At 37.3% G+C, this 26,444-nt stretch overlaps 4 protein-coding genes across 6 annotated transcripts in view; 1 reads left to right on the top strand and 3 right to left on the bottom strand.

Annotated features, from left to right (window-relative positions):
* The window catches only part of LOC307147356 (interferon-induced protein with tetratricopeptide repeats 5-like), a 141,134-nt gene extending 133,944 nt beyond the window's left edge, over positions 1–7,190 (bottom strand). Inside the window, exons 1-3 of one of the 3 annotated variants that reach the window (XR_013819286.1) lie at positions 7,033–7,190; positions 2,270–4,039; positions 1,193–1,913 (exon numbers count right to left, since the gene is read on the bottom strand). Coding sequence is in view for 1 of the 3 variants with exons in the window: in XM_079852057.1 (XP_079708183.1) it covers positions 2,572–4,039; positions 7,033–7,046 (1,482 nt within the window). In the remaining 2 variants the exon portion in view is untranslated. Of the gene's footprint in view, positions 1–1,192; positions 4,040–7,032 lie in introns of those variants that run through there. The other 2 variants (XR_013819285.1, XM_079852057.1) reach the window with 2 other exon arrangements.
* A 3,395-nt stretch (positions 7,191–10,585) lies between these two features.
* Positions 10,586–13,213, bottom strand: ifit10 (interferon-induced protein with tetratricopeptide repeats 10). Its single transcript, XM_079852165.1, has 2 exons — positions 13,143–13,213; positions 10,586–12,604 (listed from the first exon to the last, which is right to left on the bottom strand). Exons 1-2 carry the CDS (start codon positions 13,148–13,150, stop codon positions 11,170–11,172), a joined length of 1,443 nt encoding a protein of 480 aa, XP_079708291.1. The 5' UTR covers positions 13,151–13,213; the 3' UTR covers positions 10,586–11,169.
* Positions 13,214–14,861: 1,648 nt separating this feature from the next.
* On the bottom strand, positions 14,862–18,140 carry ifit9 (interferon-induced protein with tetratricopeptide repeats 9). The gene is made up of 2 exons (XM_079852241.1): positions 18,067–18,140; positions 14,862–16,573 (listed from the first exon to the last, which is right to left on the bottom strand). The coding sequence occupies exons 1-2, from the start codon at positions 18,069–18,071 to the stop codon at positions 15,175–15,177; spliced, it is 1,404 nt and encodes a 467-aa protein (XP_079708367.1). The 5' UTR covers positions 18,072–18,140; the 3' UTR covers positions 14,862–15,174.
* Positions 18,141–19,391: 1,251 nt separating this feature from the next.
* Positions 19,392–20,819, top strand: ch25h (cholesterol 25-hydroxylase). The gene has a single exon (XM_079851390.1). It carries the CDS (start codon positions 19,413–19,415, stop codon positions 20,166–20,168), a length of 756 nt encoding a protein of 251 aa, XP_079707516.1. The 5' UTR covers positions 19,392–19,412; the 3' UTR covers positions 20,169–20,819.
* Positions 20,820–26,444: the final 5,625 nt, after the last annotated feature.

Consider the following 26,444-nt stretch of genomic DNA (forward strand, 5'->3'; position numbering starts at 1 on the left):
ATTTTTGTGCCGTTATCATGGGGTGGAAAGATTTATGACGTAGCCATGTGCTCCTATATCGCCTCATTATATTGTTTAATGCTGAGGAGGACTCTATAAAACTCCAGAGGACTTTGCTCCTGTTCTTCAAAGGGTTTTAAAATTGTATGGTATTTTTGCTCAGTAATGCCTTTTGTTATGATCATGAGTTTGCTACACTTTAAACACTTAAAACAGTTGGTTTCACCACCACTCAAAATCAAAATAAATAGTGTTCAAACCAATCACTGACAGGGGTGGGTGTTGTGAGGTTTTCGCGTGCAGCCGTCATAGGCAGCCTCACAACACCCGCCCCTGTCAGTGATTGGTTGGAACACTATTTATTTTGGTTTTGAGTGGTGGTGAAACCAACTGGGGCCTGTACCATGAAGGTAACTGAACAAACTCGGGGTTACAGGATTAGTTTTGAGTTGACAAAACCAAACTGATGCAATCAGGCTTTATTGGTACCATGATGCAGCTCATCAACTTTCTCTGTCAACTCAGGCTTTGATCCTTAAAGGAGAACTCCGGTCAATTTTAACATTGAGCTCATTTTTTTGTAAATTTGGAGTGCTGTCAGTACAGAGAACAATGACAAAAATCGGTGTTGCCTACACAGTGTTATCCTCTTTTTAAAATTTGCACCCTGTTGACTTCAATGGGGCAAGTTTTAAACCTGCTTTTAGCCTCTTAACATCCTTGATGTGTCATTACAAGTGCACAGGTCATGTGAGTGATTCCTTCAGAGTGAACGCGGTGAATCTGACTGCAGTAGATGTGAAAGATATGAATAAAAGTGATGTTATTTCAGCCAGCGCACATACCTGTATTTACATCCTGTTTTCGGGTCGAAGTCCACAGTAGTCGATTGTCGAGTTCACACGCGTGATCATAGGTAACTAACTAACTGCGCGAACTCGACAATCGACTACTGTGGTTCACGGTAGTACCAGAGACAACATACGCCACTGTCAGTGAAAATAATTCTTTGTAACTCAAAAAAGATATTGACTGATCAATATCAATACCTGTGATTGAGGTCAGTAATGTGTCATGTTCAATTTAATTTAATAATACAATACCAACATCAGTCTGACAACCAACATGATTGTGATCAGTGTATCCTGTGAAACAAACCCTTTTGCTCAAATAAACTTACAGAATCATACATGACATCAAGTGACATTTTTTATTGGTAAAATCAATACAGGCAGGTCATTTTATACATTTTCAAACACAAAAAGCACACAAAAATTTTGCATCAAATATTTTCTGTAGTGTATTTGTAAAAGTGATAGTTTAATGTATAACTAAAGCCCACATGTTAACACAAATTATAATTGCACTTATAATGACACATCCAACATTCCTACAATGTGTTCCCTACAATGACACATTAAAATACTCATTACTGAACACCATATTCAAATAAAACATTTCATTTTCAAAATTAAAATGATTTTTATTTTATACATCATTTAATACATCATTTCAAAAGACACGTTCTGAGTTGCTAAAAAAGAAGACAAAAAAAGCAACAACAAAAAAAGCATTATTTTACTTTTATTACGACTCATTGAACTAAGTGCTATAAAATCCATTTTTAAAAAGCACTGGCATTTGTCTTCTGATCTGGAGTTGAGCGAAAATTTTCAGCATCCTCCATTGATTGTGTATAAACGGGCTAGGATTTTTTTTTTTAGGATTAACTGTTTTGGATTTTTACCCTTCAGACTGTAAAATTTGTATACTCATTTGCAAGTATTGATAGTATATCTGGCTTTTGTAAAACAACAACAGTATTCCTGTAGCTCAAATGCATGGCGTTAACAATGCCAGGGTCATGGGCTCTGTCGTAAGAGAATGCAGGAGAATTTATACCTTGAAAGCATCTGAAATGTATAAATGTAGAACATGCATAAAGTGTAACAGAATTTTGATGAAAATTAACTCTACAACATGTAAAAAAAAAATGGATTATAACATATGCAAAAAATAGGCTAACAAAATAAATGAATAAGGCGAACTGACCCTTAAATTTAACCATATTTTAAAGATTGTTTTCTACATTTTCTTAAAACACAGTTTTCAGTTGAAGGAGTCATCATCTTTGACTCTGATTGGACACTTATTGCTGTTTTCATTTTTTTTAAGTAAATTATACATGGTCAATTATAAAATAACCAGTGAAAATCAATTTATTAATGAATTTGTGTACAATTACTAAAGGTTAAATAGCCCACTTTACCTGAATTCACCATAAGTCTTTATCTGGTTTTGAAAATGCAATCCTTTACTCAAAGATCTTCCTCTCAAGCGGAAGTGAGCATGCATGAGAGAGGGAGCAAGCTAGCAAGAAAAAGAGGGATGTGAGACGCAATGCCTTTATATGGACATAGTTTGGGCATGTTTTATGCAAATTACTAGCTGCGGAGACACCCTCAGTTGGAATCACCTGGATTCATCATGAGGATTCACCAGGATTTCATTAGAACAATTTTATGTGTCTATGCACATGTTTTCTGAGCACAATTAAGGCCCATTGGTTTTTTAACCATTAATTGTGCATCCTTTAAGGCACTCACTAAGATTACTATGGTATTCATCATCTTCTTCGCTATCTGAAGTGGCCGAATAGCTTTTGGTGTGCCCAAACATTTCCCCTTTCATTTGATAAATGAATCCCAGTATTTCATTGGCCTTCCAATCATCTGGGCGAACCTTGATACATCTCTGGGCAATGTTCAGCAGTTTCTTTGCACTTCTTTCCCCCTCACTAGAATGTGGATTCATTTTCAAACACTCCTTGTAGTGCCTGATTGCTGAGTCCTTACATCTAAAACTGTACTGTAGGAACTCAGCATAGTAATAATGCACTACATGCACACTATCATTTTTCTCTCTAGCTGTCTTAAATGTTCTGTGGAACAGACTGTCTGCCTTGGACACTTCACCTCTCTCTCCGTATTGAAGTGCAAGCTCACACATGGCAATGATAAAGTAAGCTTTCAGAGAAGTTGCCTTTTCTAAGTAGTAGATGCATTGATCTCGTGCATTGTTTACCTCAGTCTGGCTTCCAGACTGAGGTAGTCGAGGAAGTCGAAAATCTAGTCGTTTTTCTTTCTGTAAATTAATTTTCTTGGTCTTGTAGCACATTGCCAATTGATGATGTATGAAACCTGAGTCTGGTGATTTTTTAAGTGCTTTCATCAGCAGTGCAATGGACCTGTCTACAGATCCTTGATTCCTGAAGTATTTCCCAACATACCGTATGACATGTGGATCTTCTGGAGAGCCATTCAGAGCTGTTTCCATTAGTTTCTCAGACTCATTCATCAACTTTTTGGAACATAACAAAAGTTTAACTCCTAGAAGAATTTTCAAGGCATCATCATCTGGGTTGTCGTCAATGGCCAGTCTCAGCTGTTTGATCGCAGGTGAATCCACAGTGCAAGATGTACCAGATTCAATGCGAAACAGAGTAATGGCATAACCAGCGTTCCACTCGCTATTATCTGGATCCAGTTCCACGGCCTTCTGGAAAACTTCTACGGCTCTGTCATAATATTTGCGAGAGAATTTAAGATAGGCCCATCCTTTCTCACCAAGCACCTCTGGAACAGGTGAAGACTCGGTTGGAAATGTTTCATTAATCTTCTGAAGCTTCATCAGGTAACTTTCACACTCTGTGTAGTTCTTCATGTGGTAGTTTATCCAGGCTAAATTTCCATAGGTGACAATTAGAGTCTTGTCACAGTTCTCTCCAAGGTTTTCTTTAATGAGTGTCTCAGATTTCAACAGGTGGGTAAGGGCCCCTTCTTTGTGCTCAAGAAGGAATTTCACATATCCTAAAGAGCAGTGAGTTCGTGCGACTCCTAGCTCCCCCCCTAGACCCATCTTGACCTGTTCCTCAAGCCTATTGACGATATCTGTTAAGACTAGATCAACTTTTTTAATGTTCCAAGTGAAGTGACACTCCAGCTGATCCAGTTTTGGTTGTAAACTCTCCTGGATTGAACTGACAAGAAAACAAATGAATTAGCAAACTCATTATGAAATGAACAACTCATTACCCTGCTGAAAGAGGCCACTTCCACCAGGGAACACCATTGTCATGAAGTCAAGTCAGGTCACCTTTATTTATACAGCGCTTTATACAATACAGATTGTTTTAAAGCAGCTTTACAGTGAAAACAGGAAAATGAATTCATTTCGTCTGTACAGCAGCTCTAAAAGAAGTCATTGTTCAGTGCACTGTGTGTTTTGACCAAGCGGCAGCCTTCCGGTCTCTCTCTTGAATCCAACATGGAAGTGACTTAAACTGCAATTCATCGACTGGCTGCTAGAGACAGGCTCCAAAAGAGAGTCAATCCCATAGGCCCCCCCATGTTATTATGCCCAACTTTACAGCACAAAAAATATGTTTACAGCCTGGTACAAAAAGTGCTTTTGGTCTATATACTGTAACTAATTCTGCCCTTCATGACAACTGTGAGGGGGGTGATTTGTTTTTTGTTTTTATAACTCATCTGTTTAAATTATATTAAGCCTTAAAGTTCTGCATAATTAGGGGCGTGGCCACTCGAGTGACAGGTGTATTGCCGCTGCTATCACTACTAGCCGTTTGTCTGCTGTCAGTTAGCCCTCAGCTAATCTCGCCCCTTTGCCCATTTTGGTTATCCAGGAATGACGCGCGGTGACACACTGCCAAGATGGCGACGGCCGGCTCCGCCCACTTTAGGCTTCAAAAATGCTCTTCAGAAAACTACGGGTAACGTCATGGACACTACGTCCATATTGTTTTACAGTATATGGTTTTGACACTTTTCTTCCATAACCATTAATAAAATTTTGTGTGATTTAGTAGACCTTAGAGTAGACCTTCTGTTGGCTCGGACCAGACAGGATACGCGTCGTTACCCTTGTGCATGGATGAGCCTTGGCCGCACAACACCCTGTTGCCGGTTTGTGGTTTATGCCTCCGCGGACCACTGCTGGTAAATTCTCACCACTGTTGACCGGGAGCAACCCACAAGCCTTGCCATTTCAGAGATATTCTTGCCTGTGTCAACTTTGCTCAGTACTTAAACTGCCCATTTCTCCTACATTCATCACGTTGATTACAAGAACTCATTGTTTGCTTACCATCTAATCTAACCAGACCTTAAAGGCACACTGTGTAGAAATTGTGTTTTTGTCAAACAGCGACCCCTAGAGTCGCTGTGGAATACTTGCACTGTCGTAAATACAACACATAAATGTGTTTTTGCGAAACGGATTTAAATCCGATCTTCAATTCCCCCGCTATATGCAGATTTAATGGAGTGCACGTCACCGAAAGCAACAGATATGAACTGCATTTTATTGATCATCAGCTAAAATTTCTAAATCAAAGACCGCAATAAGAGAGAGCAGTAACAGCCCTGGTAAGATCATTTAATTTCTTTACTTTTAATGATAATGATTGTGTGTTAAGCGTCTGCGACTTACTTTCACTTTGATTTGTGATAGTTTGCACGTTGGCTTGATGAATAACGTTAGATGCTCACATTGCTCAGCTTCTCATCTGCAGTGATGCGTGTTCCAGTAGCGTCGTCATATCTGGCTATAACATATAGCCTATAACGCGCTCTCACACGTTTTTTTTTTTTTTTTTAGCATTTTTGGGAGGAGTACAATTTACATATGTGGTTTCAACAACCAGATGCATTTACACTTGTCCAGTTTCGTCTGGAATGCGGCACAGACCTCCTCCTGAAGTGGTTTGAGCGATCGGATTCAAATCCGTCTTGAATGCGTTTCGGAGGGCATTTACACCTGGTCTTTTCACGATCGGATAGCTATCCGATCTGAGAAAACGCATTAAGTGGCCAGGTGTAAACAGCCCCCATGACAAAAACATACGCATGAAAGCCGAAAACAAACGCTGGTTGGCCTCTCACGTTCTAATTTGAGGAAGTGGTGGGGGAAGTGACGTATGCCGTAAAGCAGTCGAATTTTGTAGTTCTTTTTGTGCTCAGATTACTACCCGAACCCCGAAGTTACGTAGTGCCAGTAAAAGCGATACAGACCCCGTCAGGCTATGGCAGACGTGTCATTCAACCTATTGTAAGTTGATGTACCATCACAAGGGTCTTGGAAATATATTATGAAGGTTGAAAAGCTACATAGTGTTCCTTTAATATGTGGCCTTGTTAGGAGATAATTAATGATATTCACTTTATCTCTGACGGGTCATAGACTCATAATGGCTCATCAGTATATCCCACCACTATACTAGTAAATGTGGATGCAAAGAGTGCGCCCCCTGCAGACCGTAGTAATATTTCTTCTAGCAGTGGCCTTAGTTTTGCAAGAAGTTTGCCATCAAGGGATATACCCAATTGGCTCTCACTGCAAAGTCTAATGTCACCCAGCTCCACCTCTCTGGACGTCTAATGGGGTGGAGGGATAGAGTTGTGGGTAGGGTTAGGGTGTGGTTGGATACTGTATCTCCACCCATTAGGACCAAATTACATTCGCTCCTCCTTGGTGGACGTCTAGTGAGGGGGAGCTAGACATAAGCTCCACCCATTTGCTCTGCAGTGAGCAACCTCTGATTTACCTGACCCAGCCCTGCTTATCTTCAGTAGAAACAAAGAGAAAGCTGCACCAGCTGCTGATTATGGGAAAGAGTCTGACTGAATAGCCATTAAATTTCTTCCTTTTTTTTCTTTTTTTTCTTTACATGAAGCCTAGATGAAAAGTTTATGTGGTTATATCAACATAAGATTCAGATGATACCATTCTTTAATTTAACCTGAAAAGAAATTATAATTTCATACCACATATTTGTTTTTTGTCCTGTAAATCGTATTTTTAAGTCAAATAAGGCTATACATTTTTTTGTAACTAAATCTCTCCCTCGGTCTCCTCGACCAGATTTCAAAACTTTCCAGACTGTTATATAGCATTAACCTTTGTAAATGACTTTCATAATCAAGACAAATAATATATACAAACAGTATTCACCTCATCTCTGACATCCTTTTTCTTGTAGCTTTCGGGAAATGATACGGGACAGCTCTGCTGCACAAGCTCAGTATGCTGCGTATAAGTTTCGTTTCCTGAAAGAAGCGTCAGGCTCGATCAGTTTCCTGCTTGTGTCCGAGCAGTTTTGGAGGCAGAGCAGAGGGATGTCACGGGTGGCACTGGACGCCCCTGACATCTGATTGGCCACCCCGGGTGTCACCTCAAAATTTAATTCGATATACTGGCAGTTTGATGCTGTGTGAAATTTAATTTAACCTCTTGTTGAAAAAAAACATCTATTTTGACTTGCGACCGCTGCGTGCCGTGCTATTTAAAGATTGAAGTTTGTCAAGCGCAGAGCTGTTCAAAATGATGCAGCGCCAGAGTGCTCTCATAGTTTTCCATTAAGTTACATTGTATTTATCCCAAATCGCTGTTAATGTAGCTGCTCAATGACTTCACCCTAGGCTGGAGGATTGTAGCTCCATAGCCTGTAGCTACCTTTTTTTAATAATCGATAGTTTTGTCTTCCTGTGGATTAAATAGCCTATAAAGTAGGCTATAGGCTATCTATGTTTTATATAGAGAGATATAATAGCCTAGCGTACTATAGATCGCCCTTTCGCTCTATATATATATATTTTTTTTAGTGAACTTTCTGCTTGTATGGTGATCCGTTTAATTTCACGCAAGAAAAAGTGAGGGTACGCTGTAGATTAGTATTGCAAACGGAGTCATCTGCGCGACTCCCTTTTTAATGAATTTTGACAATGCATGGTTGTGGGAATGTGATATGGCTTAGAGCGATCAAATCGCTGTTGTAATCATAAACATATGGGTGACGCGCTGCATGTTTGAGAATGTTCAGTTTCAGTTTCTATTCACAGTAAATGCTACTCTATGTGTTTGAGTTGCTTATAATTTGCATTTGGGGACACAACATGCGCAAATCATCTTCCCAAATTCGTAATAAGAATCATTTAGAAATCTGTTCAATGGTTTAACGTTTGAAAGCAGAGAAATTAAATCAACTTTAAATGTTAGCATTGTAATTTTACTGATGTTCTGTAAAATAAAATAATAAAAAAATAATAATTGCGATAATAATTATTTATTATTAATAATAATAAAATAATAATAATAATGTTACTAGTTTTGTTATAACATATATTGTTATTAAATATTATTATTATTACTAAATTCTCTATTAATTCTCTATTACAGTAAAATGTTGCAGTAGTAAGATATTTATTTATTAATTTAATAATATAAAAATAATTGCGTGGTTCAGGTTTTTCTTTTTTTTTTTTCTTTTTTAGTCTTCAACTGATCACATGCTTGTCCTTTTTTGGTTCCCATGATAACAGCTTATAAATCTTACTATGTTTTTTTGAAAATGTAAAAATGCTAATATGATCATGATTTGAAGCCAGCATTCTGGATCACTTAACTTCTTACCCAATGCAGTTGTACAGAGGACAAATCTCTCAATGAACTGGCCCAGCTGGATCACATGCAATAAGAAAATCAGACAAACATAGCTCATCTGACTAAACTTCAGCACAACTATGATGCGGGATGAAGGCAGGACCTCACAAATGCAACTCTTTTTTTTTGCAAATGTCCTTTAATCACGATGTGCCTGGTGAGAAGGCCTGGGTCCTTATCAAGTTTGCATGGAATTATTATGTGTGCGTGGAATACCGGTGTTGTTCCGAAGTCTGTGACTCACCGAATTATGTGACCGTAGGCTCCATATTGACCTATAATCCCAATCCTTTAACCCTAAAGACCCCAATAGGCTACTTCAAGCGAAATCGAAGAACAAACTTGTGTTGCATCATTTCGAACAAAATCAGGGCAAAGCAAGTTTGTTTTGTGTTCATTCGGGAGTTCGAAACAGCTTGCCAATGCTAACTTTCTGGAAAAGTTTGCTCTGGCTAGTAAACACCTCTACTATTGGTCCTTGGCGATTACGTAATAGGTAGGTGTGCTCTGAGGCTCTGCCTTCTTTTTGTTGAAATCTTCTCCGGTTAATTTCTTCTGTTTAGTCCCTCGAGGCAGGATGTCCGCGAGTAAAAAAATATGACTCTGAGCTCATGAGCTGCTTTATAGTTAAATTTTCTGCTCTATAGACAGAAAAGTTCGAATTGTAATTGAAAGAGATACTGACACTTTTTTTTTCTTTTTTTTTTTTTACTGTAAGGCTAGGCCTATACTTTTATGCTTTTAAACAATCTATTGTATAAAGTGACGTGACTTTACTAGAAAGTAGAATTGCAGAGCTCGTGGAAACATCCACATCACTAATGATCAGATGCTTTCTTCACTACTGTTTTCTCACTGGTGTCATTTTTGTGCTTTTTGTGCTTTTTTTTTTTTTAAAGGAAAGCGTGCTGAACATATTAACATATTAATCTAAACGCCGCTCTCAGCAGCCTAGGCGGTGTCATGATGCTCGTTATTTCAACCTTCTTTTTACCCCAAAGCAAAGAACGAAAAAGAACTTGGCCGTGAGTATATCTGGGCCTTAACCTTTCGTCACTACAGCGCTTAAGGTCACAGAATTCGGTTGGGTCACAGAATTAGGTATAACACCTGAATCAACTGAATCAAAAGGATATGTCAGCTATTTAGCAACTCAAGTGAGCAATAGAAATGAGCCCATATGTCGATTTAGGTCTTCTTTTTTTCTTTTTCTTTGAGACTTCTTGGGTGGTGGGCATGCCAGTTAAATAATCACGGTGGAAGCAAACTACTGCTAATCATAATTCAGTTTTTGAATGCTAACAAATCATTTTAAAATCATTTTTGTGTACATTTGAGGAAGCAGAGCTATACAACTTGCCTGCTTGCCAGTGATAAAACATGTAAATATTGTTAGAAAGAACAATGTTAAATGCAATAGACTTATGGCATTGTTTTTTCATTAAGGACCTTTAGAAATTGTGCCATAATTAAAAAGCAACACTTTAGTTTACAATGTATTATTTGTGCCAGAATGAAATATGATCCACTCAATCTACACCTCAAAATGTAATCAAATACAGCACTGTGTTGCGCTCAGTAAATATTAAATATTTAGGATGTGTTTGAATATCCGTGGGTGAGGCTGTCATTTGGATTGTATTGATCGAGGTCTCTGGATGGTAGTTTTAAAGGTAGCTTTTTGCAAGCAAATGTTGTTTTTTACCAGCTCCTGATTTATGTTTTCTTTTATGGAGGGCACGTAATAGCATTAAATTAATGTTTTTTTTACTTGTTTGCTCCAAGGTGTTCTGATGTATGGAAGAAAATGCATGTCACATTGAAATGCAATCATTACATTAGACTCTTAGGGATTTGAAAGGAAACTATTTAACTTTGTAACTGCATAGGTTTTGATCTGTATATGGACAATAAATAAAAAACAGACAAACAAACAAGCATTGTATACATTATGAATTTTATTTTATTTCAACTTTCAAACTCTTTGTTTAAAGTGCCTTTTGAATAAAGTATGACAGTTTATAAGTAGCCTATGACATAATTTTTAATATTTTACAACTATGTTGGGCCTTTGTTAGTCAAATCTTAAAACATACAATATATTATATATATATATATATTCTGACAATATTTTTCTTAATCTCCTTTATACAGTCATAAATAGTCATAAAGTGCCATTTCTACCAGAAAGACTCGGGAGAATAAATACTGTGACAATTATACATTTATTAACAGCCCAGCAAGCAATAAAGTTTTTTTGGCGTAGGCCCCGTCCGTAGCTCGCAATCTGAGGGTCCGGACTCTGCATATCCTGCCAGAAGACAAAGGCAGGGACGCAGCCGACCCCCTGTGAGGTATGGGAATGGACCATCCTGGTGGTGGTGGGGAGGATGGAGGGAAGGATCAGTCTTGGAGGTGGTGGGGAGGATGGAGGTGAATGGAAGCGTCAGCATTTGCGAACTCAAACGTGTGTAAGTATCTTTTATAATCTTTTATACCACGAGTATTAGAATGTGATTGGATAGATGAGAAGGTAAAGTGACGTAACAATTGAGTCTTCCCGGCAGAACTTATGCTAAAGCTTTCATTTCATGAAGCACACACAAATGCATATTGCATAATTGTGTAATCATGTCATTTGTGATGACTTTACTGTAAGGACAGCCTGAGTGCACAAAGGTTACTGAGGAACTCATCTTTGTCTTCATAACTCAGAGCTTTCTCATAGCACTCAATGGCTTGACGTGTCTCTCCTTTTTCCTTATGAAGGAACCCTAGTATCCCATAAGCCTCCCCTTCCTGCGATTTTCTCCGAATCCGTTTCTCAGCGATCCCCTTCAAATTTTTGCCGCTTCTCTTCCCTTCGATTGAATTGGGGCTCATCTTCAGACATTTCATGTAGTGTTTGATAGCTAATGGCTCACATTTGTGGCAATGTAGCTGGAATTCAGCATAATAAAAATGAACCACATGCAAATTATCGTTTTTCTCTTCAGCTGTTTTGAAAGTGACCTGAAACAGCTCCTCAGCCCGAGGCATGTCGTGGTTCTCTCCGTACAGCAGCGCTAGGTCGCTCATTGCAGAAACGAAGGAGGTCGTCAGGCTGGTAGCCTTTTCTAAATGGTAGATGCATTGATCTCGAATCTGTTGAATTCTTGAACCCTTGGCATGGTGACTTTGTTCCTGCAGAAGTTGGATTTTCTTCTGCTTATAGCAGAGAGCCAACTGATGATGTATGAAACTTGAATTGGGTGAGTGTTCAAGTGCTCGCTTCAACAGAGTGATCGACCTGTCCGTAGACCCTTGATTCCTGAAGAATTTTCCAACATATCGGTTTACATGTGGGTGATCTGGAGATCTTTCTAAAGCCTTTTCTACCCAGCTTTCAGCTTCTTTGTTCTTCTTGTAAACAATCAGTCGCAAGCTTAAGAGGACCTTGAGAACGTCGTCATCTGGATTCTTGTCAATGGCCCGTCTCAGTTGCTTGATTGTTGGCGAATCCTCCGAAGTGCACTCCATACTCTCAAATTCGGTGCGATACAGAGCAATGGCATAACCAGTGTTCCACTCACCTTCATCTGGTTCCAATTCTAAAGCCTTCCTGAAACATTCTTTGGCTCTGTTGTAATATTTCTGTGAGAATTTAAGAAAAGTCCATCCCTTCTCACCAAGCACCTCTGGAACAGATGAAGCCTCTTTTGGAAATGTTTCGGTTATCTTCTGAAGCTTCATCAGGTAACTTTCACACTCTGTGTAGTTCTTCATGTGGTAGTTTAACCAGGCAAGGTTTCCATAAGTTACAATCAGAGTCTTGTGAAATTCATCCCTTTGGCATTCTATGTGGAGCTCCACGGATGTCATGAGGTTGTTATGTGCCTCCTCGTGAAACCCCAGAAGGAATTGGACATATGCCAAAGCACTGTAAGTTCGGGCAAGTCTTTCTTTCTTTCCAAGGTCCATTTTAATCTGTTCCTGCAGTCTATTGAGAACATCCTTTAGATCTATATCGTCTTTTATCAGAGCCCAGGTGAAGTGACATTCCAGCTGGTGAAGTTTTGTTCTCAAAGTTCTCTCAGGTTCCATACTGAAAAAACGAAAAGTAAATTCCCATATGGAAAGATATTCAAAATATGCAAAAACTTTCCAAAAATAGATATAGATAGAGATCTAAAATCGATTTTAAAGTATATTATTTGTAGTTACTTGTATTTTCTCATGTATTTTGGCTATTTTTATTAATATATTTTTTATTTAAATATATTTCTTTTCACCAAAAATTGGAAATTTTCTTTCCCCTTAAAGTACATTTTACACTTTGGCATTTTAGGGCTTAAGCAAACTATATTTTCAATTTGCAAGAGTATATTTCTGTATGCTGTGCTGTTTACTACAGATATGTATCATAGATTTGAAATAAATAAATGGGTTACTTATTATGGCATCAATATAAAATCAAAAGTCAAAGTCACCTTTATTTATATAGCGCTTTTTACAATATTGTTGCATCTTTACAGTGATAACAGGAAAATAATGCAACAATAAAAACGTAGCCTAAATAAATAACTTTTCTTAAAAATTGTGCAGGCCAACTGCAAAACCTTTGTAATTGTAGACATATTTACCTCAACATCGACGTCTGTGCGATAAATGTTTCAGAAGTCTGATGAGGATAGTGCGAGCAGGCTTTATTGTCTTCTCCAAGAAATGGGAGGGTCAAACTCAGAATAGAAACTGAAACCTTGGCTGAATACATTTGGAAAGAGAGAGCTAAAGGCTGCCTCAGGCGATGTGTGATATTTGCTAGTTAAATAAAGGATGGTCTATAAACCATTCTCAGTCATCTGGTATCTGGTGTCATGCTTTTTCTACATATCTAATTTTCTCATTTACTGTCATGTTCAGCTATAGATATGAGGCTTAACAGATATCAGAAAGTAACAGATAAATATATATATATATACTGTATCTTTTATTTGTTACTTTCTGATATCTGTTAAAGGCAAAATATGTCTGGATTAAAATATCCAAAAAACACTAAAACAATGTTATATATTTTGTTGACTTTTGTACTTACATTATCCCAAATGATTCCTATAATGTTTAAATCCAGAGAAATCAGCTATTTTAACCAGTGTAACGGCCCGTGTCATTGCATCGCCTGCCAATGATGTCATATCCATGCTATACCCTTGATTTTTCATAGAAACCATGGAAACAACAAAGACGCTTTATATGTTATGCATTTTATTAGACAGGTTAGCAACTATGGATACTTTTATAGACAGAAAACAATTCATTGTTATATAGTTCAACGCGGAAGTCATATTGTTTAAATCGCTTGATTTACCGCAAGAAACATGTTTGTACCATGCTTTAGAGACAACACTATTTTGTCAAGTGGCTAACATAGCATACTCAGAAAGAGCTTTATTTGTAGTAACAGTAATACAGAGTTTTCTCCACCATACAATTTATTTTTACAATGAATTGCATTCCATTTAGCAACACAAGCCATGCAGCTTTTTCTAATGATATTCTGATATCGATCTAGCTTATACTGCAATGTGCAACAAGTGTCTCATACCAGCCACAAAGCTAGTGCACGAGTCACGTTATAACAACTTTCACCACACTCAAACATATTTTAGATTGTTTTGACCAAGTAAAACAGCACTGAAATCACTCTTGTTCACCCTGTACACCTCAGATTTTAAGTACAATTTGGAATTGTGTCACATGCATGTATTTCCCTAGTTATCCCTAAAACACAACGTAATTGAAGTGCAAAATTAAAAAATACAGGTAAAACACCTATATATATATATATATATATATTTTAAATACGGAAAATTCTGTTAAATTAATACAGTACATTGTGCCCTATTTTTACGGATTTTTTTTAGAGTGCACTTTACTGTAAGAAAGTTCTAGTTCAATCATAAAGGTAATTTGATAATAAAATATTATTTAATCATAAAATATGCATAAAAAACAAAGCAAAAGGAGCGGCAGAGGCTGACTTATATATGTGTAATAAAAACAACAACGTGTCTCTGGCTCTCAGCCCTGCTCTGTTTCCACAGTAACGCTAGGCCTGACTATTCATGCTAGTAATGCTAGGCCTGAATATTAAAGTGACTTTATTCTGATTATAAACTAAGTATTACATTATTGATGCTTTTAAAGCTCCCTCAGGACATTGACGATAACGACACACCAACAAGTGACTTATATAATTGTGGAAGTTCTTAAGAACGTTCTGTGTATTTCGTCAATCGTAATTTACTTTGTGTTTTAGTTTCCTGATCCCAATGTTCCAGATATGTATTTTTAGATTGTTTGATAATTTGGTTTATTTTGATGTTTGAGTGAGAAGCAGTGCTGGTCTGAGATTGGTTAGTGTTAGTAGAGTTAGTCGGGTTAGTAAGACTAAGTTATGTTTTATTTTTTACTTTTTTTCATTTTATTTCTGCTTTTTTGTACTGTTCTAGCTTATGACATTGTGTCCTGCAAATATTGTTAGCTCTTATGAATAGTGTGCAATGTTCCTCATTTGTTGCTTTGGATAAAAGCATCTGATAAATAAAGGTAAATGAATAAGTAAATATTAGTAGCCTTATATTTTTTTTGATAAATATATGGACAAGCAAGAAATTAGTTAAGATTTTTTGACAGCTCCTCATTATGAGTAGTGTTGCTGCTGGGCAAAGACTCCTTTGCTTGTGTCTCCTGCTTGTCTTCAGAAGATATGAAGGCCAAAATCTCAGATGCTTCTCTGACTTTCTTCTTGGCTTTGAGATTCCTCTCTGCTATCAGTCTGAGCTTCTTGCCAGCTTGTTTCCTTTCATAGGTGTTGGCTGGAATCATATATGCTGCTTTGAACTGACCGACTGCTTTGTCTTCATTCTTTTTCTTGTAAAGCAAGAACAAACCATAGCATGTGTGGCAGTGCTGCTTATCAGACTCACTGAGAGCTTTGTCATCTATCAGGCTGCTAAAGATCTTCTCTGCCTTTCCAAGTTGCCGGTTCTCACCATATGCCGTTGCTAAATTCACTTTGCCATAAATATTGCTAGGCTTCAGCTCGACAGCCTTTGAGAAGTGATGAATACATTCAGCCACCTTAGAGGCTTTTTGAGCCTCAGGAATGTGCCTCCCGGCCCTCCTCTCCTCAGACATCTGAATAAGCTGTTGTTTATGGCAAAGGCCAATTTGATGGTGCAGAAAGGAGGAGTTTGGAGCTAGCTCTACTGCCATCTTGAGGACAGACAGTGACTCTTCAATGGATCCCTCGGCCCTGAAGTATTTGGCAATGTATCTGGTTACTTGTGGAACACCAGGAGACATCCGGAGGGCCGCTTTTATAAGGTTCTGGGCTTCCTGTCTTCTTGACCTCTGGAGTTTCAGAGCTAAAAGTACCATGATCTCAGTGTTTGTGGGCTCCAGGCTGAGAGCTTTTCTAAGCTGTTGGGTGACTGTTCCAGTGTCTTCTGCTTTGTTTATGCCGTCTATCCTGTAAAGCACTATTGCGTAGCCCACATTAAACAAAATGTTGTCTGGTTCTGCCTCAAGAGCCTTAGAGAAACTCTCTTTTGCTTGCTCATAGAATGTTCCTCCAAGTCTCAGAAAGCTCCAGGCTTTCTCACCATGTACTACAGGCAAGCTGCAGGAGTAATCTGATGAACCCGTTATGTCCTTGCAGATACTTTTCACTTTGTTCAAGTAATCGTCTGCATCATTTAGCCTCTGTAAGTGATAGTGCACCCATGCAAAGCTGGAGAATGTCACCAGGAACGCAGTTTCCTTTTGCTTGTCTTCCTTTAATGCCAATTCAGCCTTCTGAAGGTAGTCCAGCGCAGTCTCGGTTTTACCCTCCAAGTGGCTAATAAAAGCCAGAAGGTTGAAATACGTGGCATGGTACTTTTGTGGAAAAAATTTGACCCTGTCATGGAGTTTGTCTGGTAAGCTGTTCAAATCTCTTATGTCTGATTTTTCTACACCCCATGTAAAAAGACACTCCAGCTGCCTGAGCTTTGCTTCCATGTTTTCGTGGCTGGAGACATGAGAAAAAGAAATAAACAATCTCTTCATAACTGAATTTTGTTAGGATTAACAATAGCATATGTGCTCATATTATTTTGCATAACTAATTTAGATATGCTAAAGATATAATGGTAACACTTTACAATAAGGTTCATTAGTTAAAGGGATAGTTCACTTTGAAATTAAATTTTGGTATGTTTTAGCTTACCTCAAGGGCATCCAAGATGTAGGTGTCTTTTTTTCCGCAGTAGTTTCAATTTAGATATTTTTAGGTCAAACCGTTCTTGTCTGACAGTCATATCATGCAGGTCTATGGTCACTGTCTCAAAGAACATGCACAGTGTCCAAATTAAAACAATTCCCCATCGTCCAAATTAAACAATTCCCCATCGTAAGTACACATTGATGGCCTAAGACACGAAACGAGCGGTTTGTGTGAGAAAACGAACAGTATTTATATCGTTTTTACCTCTTATACACAGCCACGTCCAAGTGATCTGAGGGCGCGAGCGCATCCTGCTGTGTGTCGTGTGCGCAGACTGGTGCATAGACATATACACTAGATGTCGCCTTGGCTACGGCAGTTCATTGGAACGAATGCCGTAGGCAAGGCGGCATCTATTCTAGTGTATATATCTATGCACCAGTCTGTGTACACGTCACACACCAGGATGCGCTCGCGCCCTCAGATCACTTGGACGTGGCTGTGTATAAGAGGTAAAAACGATATAAATACTGTTCGTTTTCTCACACAAACCGCTCGTTTCGTGTCTTAGGCCATCAATGTGTACTTACGATGGGGAATTGTTTAATTTGGACGATGGGGAATTGTTTTAATTTGGACACTGTGCATGCTCTTTGAGACAGTGACCATAGACCTGCATGATATGACTGTCAGACAAGAACGGTTTGACCTAAAAATATCTAAATTGAAACTACTGCGGAAAAAAAGACACCTACATCTTGGATGCCCTTGAGGTAAGCTAAAACATACCAAAATTTAATTTCAAAGTGAACTATCCCTTTAACATTAGTTAACTACCTTAGTTAACATGAACTAAGAACAATACTTCTTTAGCATTTATCATAGTAAATATTAACTTTAACATTTACTATTATGTTATTAAAATCAAAGGTTGTATTTGTTAACATTAGTTAATGCACTGTGAACTAACATGAACAAACAATGAACAGCTGTTTTTTTTTTTTTATTAAATAACATTAACAAAGATTAATACTGTAACAAATTACAAAAACATTAACTAATGCTAACTAATGAACATTAGGCTATTGCAAAGTGTTACCGGTATAATAACTAGGATATATAGGCCTATAATAATCGAAGAACATAATACAGTAAATTAGGCTATATGTTGACATTCTGCTATTCGGTCTTTCGTAGACGTTTTAGACAGCATTATTTTATTAGCACATGCAAATGCAACAGGATATATTTTAACTACACGTTTAGTTTATAAATGTTGCAATAGGTGCTTCTCCTACCTCATTTCACGAGGATGTGTTCTTTTCTGTTGAAACTGCTAGCCTTCTGAAAGATTCGATGTCACGAAAACGAAAGCAAAAAAAAAACAGAGAGATAAGTTTCGCTTTCGTGATACGCTGTAAAAAGAAGATGTGTTGTTCTAAATCACTTTTGATTTTTTTATATGTCATTAACCCATAATGACGGTAGCCTATATTGTTCATTTATTTTCCGGTTGTCGGTTATCTTGTTGAATGAATGAATGAATGAATGAATGAAATGAATGAATGAATGAATGAATGAATTGTGAAGTAGCCTAAAGTAGGATTCTAAACACTGTTTAAATAGCCTAGATAAATCTAAAATAGAAATCACTTGGATATCATACATTTTTTTTTTTTTCATATTAGGCCTATACACTGCAAATTTTTCCCTGTAATGCAATAGCATATGTGTAATTTTATCATAAGTAACTCAACTTAATAAATTACATTCTCGCATTTAGTGGGCTATATTTTTAATGTGCTGTGTAGTTTTAGCTAACTAGCCTATATTATTTGTTTGTCTGTCTGTCTGACTGTCTGTCTTTCCATTACACATTTTTCACAAGCACACTGTCGTGTGTGACAACTCCAAATGACGTAGCAAAAATCTTGACTCGTTTCAGCATCTGCAGTAGCCTGTTATAAACAGCAGGTGGCGGTGTTACATGGTAAAACTGAAATAACTGTCCCACTGTCTCATTGCTATTCCTCTAGGTAGGCTACTCTATAAACGTTAAGGTGACGCACGGAAATTTTAAATTCCTATTTTCGTAGGATTAATGAATATTTTGCCAGGTTTACAGTAGCCTACCAAAGTGTTGAATATGAATATGAAGTGGGACTGGGTGATATTTACTCCTTGAGCTGCTTTCTAAACAGAATAACTGGTTGTGCCATTGACTTATCGTAAGTTCGTTTACAGGTTCTGAATTTTTTAACTTACTCTTTTTGTTTGTTTCGCTATTATGTCTGCACTGTGATTTAAATACAGTGTCTTTCCATCCTCGTTTTCAATTATACAATTGTTGTAGTTAACCATTTTTTTTTTGTATATAAAAAAAGTAGTTTTCAGTCTCTACAGCATTTCAGGATTTTATATTTATAAATTATGGTTTATCATTACCTATCTGATTAATATATGAGCTACGCAGATAACCTCTCTTAGATCTTCACACACACACACACTACCACAAAATTTCCTGGAAATTCCAACAGGAAGAACCATTTAGGGCAGAGAGCGTAGTAAAGGGGCGGGTCTTTTATACTACATATAAGCTCCACAGAAGCCATGTGCTGCCATTCAGACACTGAACTGCCAAAAAATGTTTGAACTACAGCACATCTGGGGCTGCATTATGCAGTACGAGGCCATGCTAAGGTCTCCATATTTCCCTGTGCTCTTCTCTTTTACAGTCTACATGAGCTTCTGCCTGCCTTTTGTCATTCTGGATGCCCTGTCTCCTAGGGTAGCACTGATAAGGAGATACAAGATTCAACAGAAAACCAACGTGTCTTGGACTATGATTTGGAGCTGCCTCGCGCTCTCCCTCTACAATCATGCTGTGTACATCTTCCCGCTGAGTGTCCTGAACTGGTACTGGAGACCAGTCAGCTACCCAGCGATGGCACCTGGGGTCCTGCGAGTCATCTGGGACCTCGCTGCCTGCCTGCTTCTCTTTGACTTCCAGTACTTTGTATGGCATCTTCTGCATCACAAAGTACCCTGGCTCTACCGCACTTTCCACAAGGTGCATCACAAATACACGTCCACCTTCGCCCTGGCCACTGAGTACTCAGGAGCTTGGGAGACTCTGTCTTTGGGTTTCTTCGCTGCAGTGAATCCCATGTTACTAGGGGTTCATCCTATGACAGAGATGCTTTTCCATATGCTGAACATGTGGTTGTCAGTTGAGGACCACTGTGGCTATGACCTGCCATGGGCGACACACAGACTGGTGCCTTTTGGACTGTATGGAGGAGCTCCACACCATGATGTCCACCATCAGAAGTTCAAGTCCAACTACGCTCCATACTTCACTCACTGGGACAAGCTCTTTGGGACACTGCACTCTGAATGAACTGAATAACTGGAACAAGCTACATGAACTGATTTCATTTGTCTTTTTTGTAAAAAGTGCATTATCATTCTATGAATGAATACCTTTGACTCTAAAACTGTTATAAAAGTTGCATTATAGTTTATGTGTTAAATTAATGAAACTGTCTATTTATTGAACATCTGTATTTAAGTGTGACTGAAAGAAAAATGATAAGAGATATGAAAATGCTATGTGTATGGACTATATGAAGCACATTTGTTAACCTCAACCTGCTTTTTATTTATTTGTATTATTTTTTTAAAAGCCTGTTTTGATACTAAATGTTTTGGAACATGAAATATCTGTGGATCATGAAGAACAGATTTTACAAAACTAACGGAAATAAAACTATGAAGTCAATACTATAAATACAGTGTTTGTGTTTACTTTCATTTTGCACAGTAAGAAAACTTTAATAAAAATGTTTATAGCGCAGTTCTATGAGTAAAGTCTGAATAAAGTGAAAATATAGATAATAAAGGGAAGAGACGTTAGAGAATAAATAGAGAATAATAGAGAATAAAAAGAAGTTAGCTAAAATAACTCAACATTAAAATGACTTAGTATTAATAAATTCAATTAAGACATCATAGTCCTAGAAATTGTGGCACTGGAACTGTTTATATCACCAGACATAAAAAACAAGAAAAAAAAAAACAAGAAATATTTGATCAGATTCCATACATTTTAATTTTGCTACAAAAAATTCCCAGTGAAGCAAAGAAGATGCATACCTTAAAAGACTCAAATGGAACTTTCTGAAATGATAAACATCAGTGACTGAGTCATAATTTTCCTCACATTAACTCCAGATCCCACTCATATCCCTAGACGGTGAACGTACATCCTGAAAAAGACAATGGAGAATTTCCCAAGTCAAGTGAGAATTCCCATAACTTCCATAGTTCCCGTCATACACTTGACTTCCTAGCATTTTTTTGCCTTTGATTATTAGGTAGATGGAGTTAATATTTAGTATTTGATCGGATAATAAATGGATGGCCCCAAACAGTATTTGGATACCTTTACACACATAGATTTTTAACTAAGGTTAAAGTGTCCAATTACTTTATCTGGGCCATTGAATATAGACTATTATTTTTTACTCGCTTCTAATCCATCTGTTTTCCATGTAAACAGTGCCACTTTAATGTTTTTTTTGTTTTTTGGCATGTATAAGCATTAAGCAGTCACATTTTTTTATCAGCAGAATTTCCAATCAGTCTTGTGGAACCTGTTCATCTTCATACATGCTTTTCTGCCCTATTCTTCTAGCGGCCTGTGAAATACCCTTTAACTAATTGGCTACCTTGTACACTCCTTAGAAAGCGTTTCATGTGGGAAGAAGACTTTGAATGCTTTAAAGTTTATCACTCACCAAGAATTTCAGAGGAAATAGCAGGTTTATACAGCATGTACACCTGTCAAGATTATCATCACTGTAAACTCTTGATTTCAGTAACCTGAAACAGATCTCAATGCAAGTCAACATTTTTATTTATCATACAAAAGACGCAACAGAACGTTGCTATAGAAATACAAGCATTATTAGATAGAATTTTGGTGGACCTGTATATGTCATTCAATGATTTAATGTTAATATGCTTACATATTTGAACTGTTAAAATCTGTTTTAGCTGTAAAATGTTCTATTAATAACATAATGGAAGGACTAAAGTTCATCAGATTAGCTTTTCCAGCATTGGTGGCCAATAATAACAGACAGAGCATGGGGTTACCAACACAAAGATAAAGCACCATTACTGAAACACACATAAAAGGAAATTAATATCAACATTTATTGAATAACATAATAAAACAGAAAACACCCTGATAAACATAAATGATAAAAAATAAGAAACAAAGGCTTTTTTTTATTCTTCTAACTAAATGTGATGTGTCATGCACAGAATTTCTCAGAATGCCCCTTTCCCCATGAATGAGGGGATTTCATATTTTTTACTTCAACAATATCAACAATATTTTATTGTAAATGTATTGCCTTCTATAATATGACACAGACACATAATTAAGTGCTAACAAACATTTTGAAAAGGTACATTCTTTTTAATTTAAAAGCACTTAAAGTGTAGTTTATCGCTAATTGTTTTCAATACACAACAACATTAAAAAATTAAAACGTACAATAGAATACATGGTTTGAAATAGTATTTTTATATAGATGTAGTGTAAAAAATTATGAATAGGCCTACTCAATAAAAAAAGAAAAAAAGTCTACAATATAAAAGAAAAGAGATAACTGGCCCTATGTCTTGTCTGATATCTGTATCTGTATAGACCCAGGTGTGTGGTTTTCAGACGTATGGGGTACTCCGACGTGAGGTTGCACATCCTTTTTAGAAGGAGCTTTATGAAAAAAAAAGATAAAATCATTTCTGATGACTTATCAGAGAATGTGAAACTGTAAAATTAATATGCCAAATGCGTGTGAAAAGTTTGATGCTTCTAGCACCAACAGTCACTGAGTCTGCTACATGACACATTTCAAAATTCAGGCAGAAACGGACAGCTATTCTTATTCAAAGTGTCCAAAAGATGATAAAAGTGAAAGAGGAAAGACAACAAGAAGAAACCGCAAAAAAATGAGAGTATGCTAAAAATTCAGTTTCCTCTGAGCACAAAACACACATCCTTATTAATCATGAAACTTGCATAATACTTAGAGAACAAAAGGTTGGACTTTGATCTTGCCTTAGGGGATACTGAATCAAAACGACACATTGTGCAACTTCCTGTGCAAGTACAGACAGACAGAGTTCTGTAAAAGAAGATCTGGCTCCTACTCGATTTTCTTTTCTTTTTTTTTTCTTTGGTTCCAAGCTGTGGACACAAAGAAATGCATTCTAAAAAATGTTTTGATTTTGACATTTAGACATAGCCAAACACATACTTTGGTTACAATTGCGTTGTGTTTCCTATACATGTATAAGCGATGTTAATGTTAACCAAGATTCGTCAGGCATAGGTTCAACCCAAGCTAATGTTAAAGCATAGATAAGAAGCAAAAATTCAGCTAAATGTCTCGTGTCCCTGCCAAAAATGTAAATATTTTATTTTAATTAATGACAGTGCATGCATCCTGACAAAGTCTGTAAATACATGAATATGATATCCGTATGTTATTATAGGTCAGGTTTAAACTGTTCCATCTAAGAGGTCTTTGGCTTGATAAAGGTTAGTGTCCCCTTATCTAATGTGTACAGTGATGCTGAAAGAGCAAACATCTCTCACATTTTCCACTGTAAGATAGGGATCGTTGATGGGTAATGGGTAAAGATTCCCCTGAATATGGTTATGTGACTTGCAGAAAATGTCAGAACAGAATTCTTGAGTATTGGGGTGTTGTTGTGGGCAGGAAACATAACTTAAAGACCACAGGGGAAAACACTGGTTATCAGCCAAACTCCTACTAAACTGTGGTTTGATCTGATGAAAAACCAAAAGCTTTCTACATTAAATACTTGAGGAAAATGAAGACAGACATAAAACAGCGGTTTTCAGATTGTGCAGTGAGGGTAATTTTTTAACAGAAATAAGGTTTTTGTGCTCAGACAATAATCAATCGTCTGTGTAATGTCCTTGCATAAGGGGGTTTCCAGAATCAGGAGCAACTTGCCTCAGGCATTTATGGGCTATAAAGTAGACAGCCGTGTTTTATTCAGCTCATTTCCTGTGAATGTGCAAAATATCTGATTTATCAGCCAAAAACCAATACCAGTTAACCAGCAACATACCGGGCTGTTTCGTACAGCTAAAATAACTAGAAGTGGCTGAAACCAGAAGTCTTGCACATTCAAGTTAAAAATGGCCACATTCGCTCTTGTGTTAAAAATTTCAGCCAGGGAATGTTCAAGTTCTGTGAGGAGACAATTATCACCACATGTCTGACTGTCAGCCAGGTCCTTATTGTGAAATGTGGAACTTGTGACGTGAGCAAGGTGAATCATCATGCTTCTCTACAAAAAAAAAAATGTAATCTGCCAAAAGTCTACATTGTAATTGAAAGTGCTCCAGCACCCTTTTTATTAATTTTTTTAAAAATTTCCACGCCCGAGGATATTTCACTTGCTCTAATTTGGCAGCATATCAGCAACAGCAAATCAAGTTTCTACAGGCAGTTTATTCATGTAAAAAAAAATGTAATTTTGTGGACTGATTGACGGAGGTATCAACTGTAAAATGTTTAAACATGTTTAATTGTCAAATTAGTCCAATTCTGTGTAATGAAAAACACTTTCACGGAAAACTTTGTTGAGAAACATTTGACCCTTTTAAAATTAAAATTTATGAGTATTGTAAAAGGATGCTTTGAGCCATATCAAAACAGACAGCATTCCTGGGACAAGCACATGCAGATGCAATGGATAAAGTAGTGTTTAAATTGCACAACAGATGAACCCGGAGAATGGCAGTCTGATCCCAAGATATTCACACAAATATCATTGCCCACTTTGTGCATTTTTCATGCTTAGTGAGCACTGTCACAACACAATTCTTTAGTGAAGTCTAGGCCTTCTAAAAAGATATAGGGCATGCCAAATCTTTAATGAACTCCATACACCAGCTGTTCATTGTGAAGGATTAGAGTTTCCCAGGATGCCATCATCATCATAAATGCGTCATAGCTGTCAATTTTATAAACTGTAGGAATACAATATGAAACAACACATTTTAAGGAATGTTTATTTCTATATCTCGCAATCATTATTGTATTGCATTATAGTGCATTGCATTATACTGGATGTTTTGCTCCCCACAATGAAAAATACAGAGCATTGATCATACAACTAAGAAATTAAATTTAATCTAAATAAGTCATAGTTTGTTACACTGTTATAAAGATGTCATTACTGATGTATTACATCCGAATTTCATCTTACTTTCTGACCGTATAAAAAACAGCAACTGCAAAAAATGTGCATGTTTTTGCTCAGTTTGGGCCTCTAAATAAAACTGAGGTACTCCATAGTCTCACTTCAGTCATGTGAAAAAGAAAGTACACCCTTTTTGAATTCTATGGTTTTACGTATCAGGACATTATAAAAAATTATCTGGTTCTTTGGTCTTAAAATTAGGTAAATACAACCCAGATGAACAACAACCAGGGCTGGACTGGTAATCTGGCATACCGGGCAAATGCCCGGTGGGCCGATGTGCTTTTTGGGCCGATACATCTCATACTTTTTTTTTTTAACGGCCCATAAAACTCGTACATCGGCGGCCCATTCGTTTTGTTTTGTTTAATTGACGGCGCTGGGTTAGTGCCGGTGTAATGCATTGGTCAAAAAAAAGTAAGCGTTAGTTTTTTTGAAACCCGTGAAAACCCGTAGATCAGCGGCCCATTGGTTGTTTTCTTGATTGACAGTGGGCTGGCCCAATCACATCTTTAAACACCTCCCCCTTTGGGCTTTGAGTGAGCGTGCAGTGTCAAGTGTGTATCTGTCAAAATAGTCTTCTAGAGATGGAGAAGAAACGCAAGGAATGTACAGAGAAATAGCGTGAAAAATAGATACAGGCCCTTCAAGCAGATGCTGTAAAATGTGTCAAAAAATATATAGGCTATGTTTTCTGCAGCAGCAGGACCTTCATCAGCTCCAGTGGCTGATGAGGAAGATCAGGAGAGAGATGAGAAAGTGTAGAGTCCGCGGTAAGCAGAACTACTTTCAAAACACTTTGGCTATGAGTGTAGGAACCCATTACCCAGTTACGCATTATTTCCACATCTGCATTGTTGACGATCACAGAAATTTACTAGAACTTTAATGAGACGCGTTTTTATCCATGTTTTCCGCCAAAATAAAAGCTTGATGCAGTTTCCGTCAAAATAAGAGATCATGTGCTTATCTCTTTCAAGTTTAGAAATTTGTACAAAACTAATTATGAAAGTTTTCTTTATTTTTCAGTGCATTTGTTTTGCAATATTATATATTAATATAATAACTATAATAACTAATATAAATATTAATATTATAACTATTATTATGTAGTAGTGTAATATAGACAGACACTGTTACTAAAAGAGGTTTGATTTTTTCTTTGTTTAATTTGCACACTTAATATGGGTTGGAGCTTTTTAATTTTGAACTCTCAAACTGCACCAGATTGATGAATTTAACATTCAAATGCACAAAATTTTCTTGGAGGGGGCATGCCCCCGAACCCCCCTAGAGGGACAGAGGTCCACCCACCACAGTTTTACCAAGATCCTGTGGGAAACACTGGTATTGCTATGCC

This window comes from Squalius cephalus (assembly GCF_949319135.1).
Source record: "Squalius cephalus genome assembly, chromosome: 19".
Classification (NCBI taxonomy): Eukaryota; Metazoa; Chordata; class Actinopteri; order Cypriniformes; family Leuciscidae; genus Squalius; species Squalius cephalus.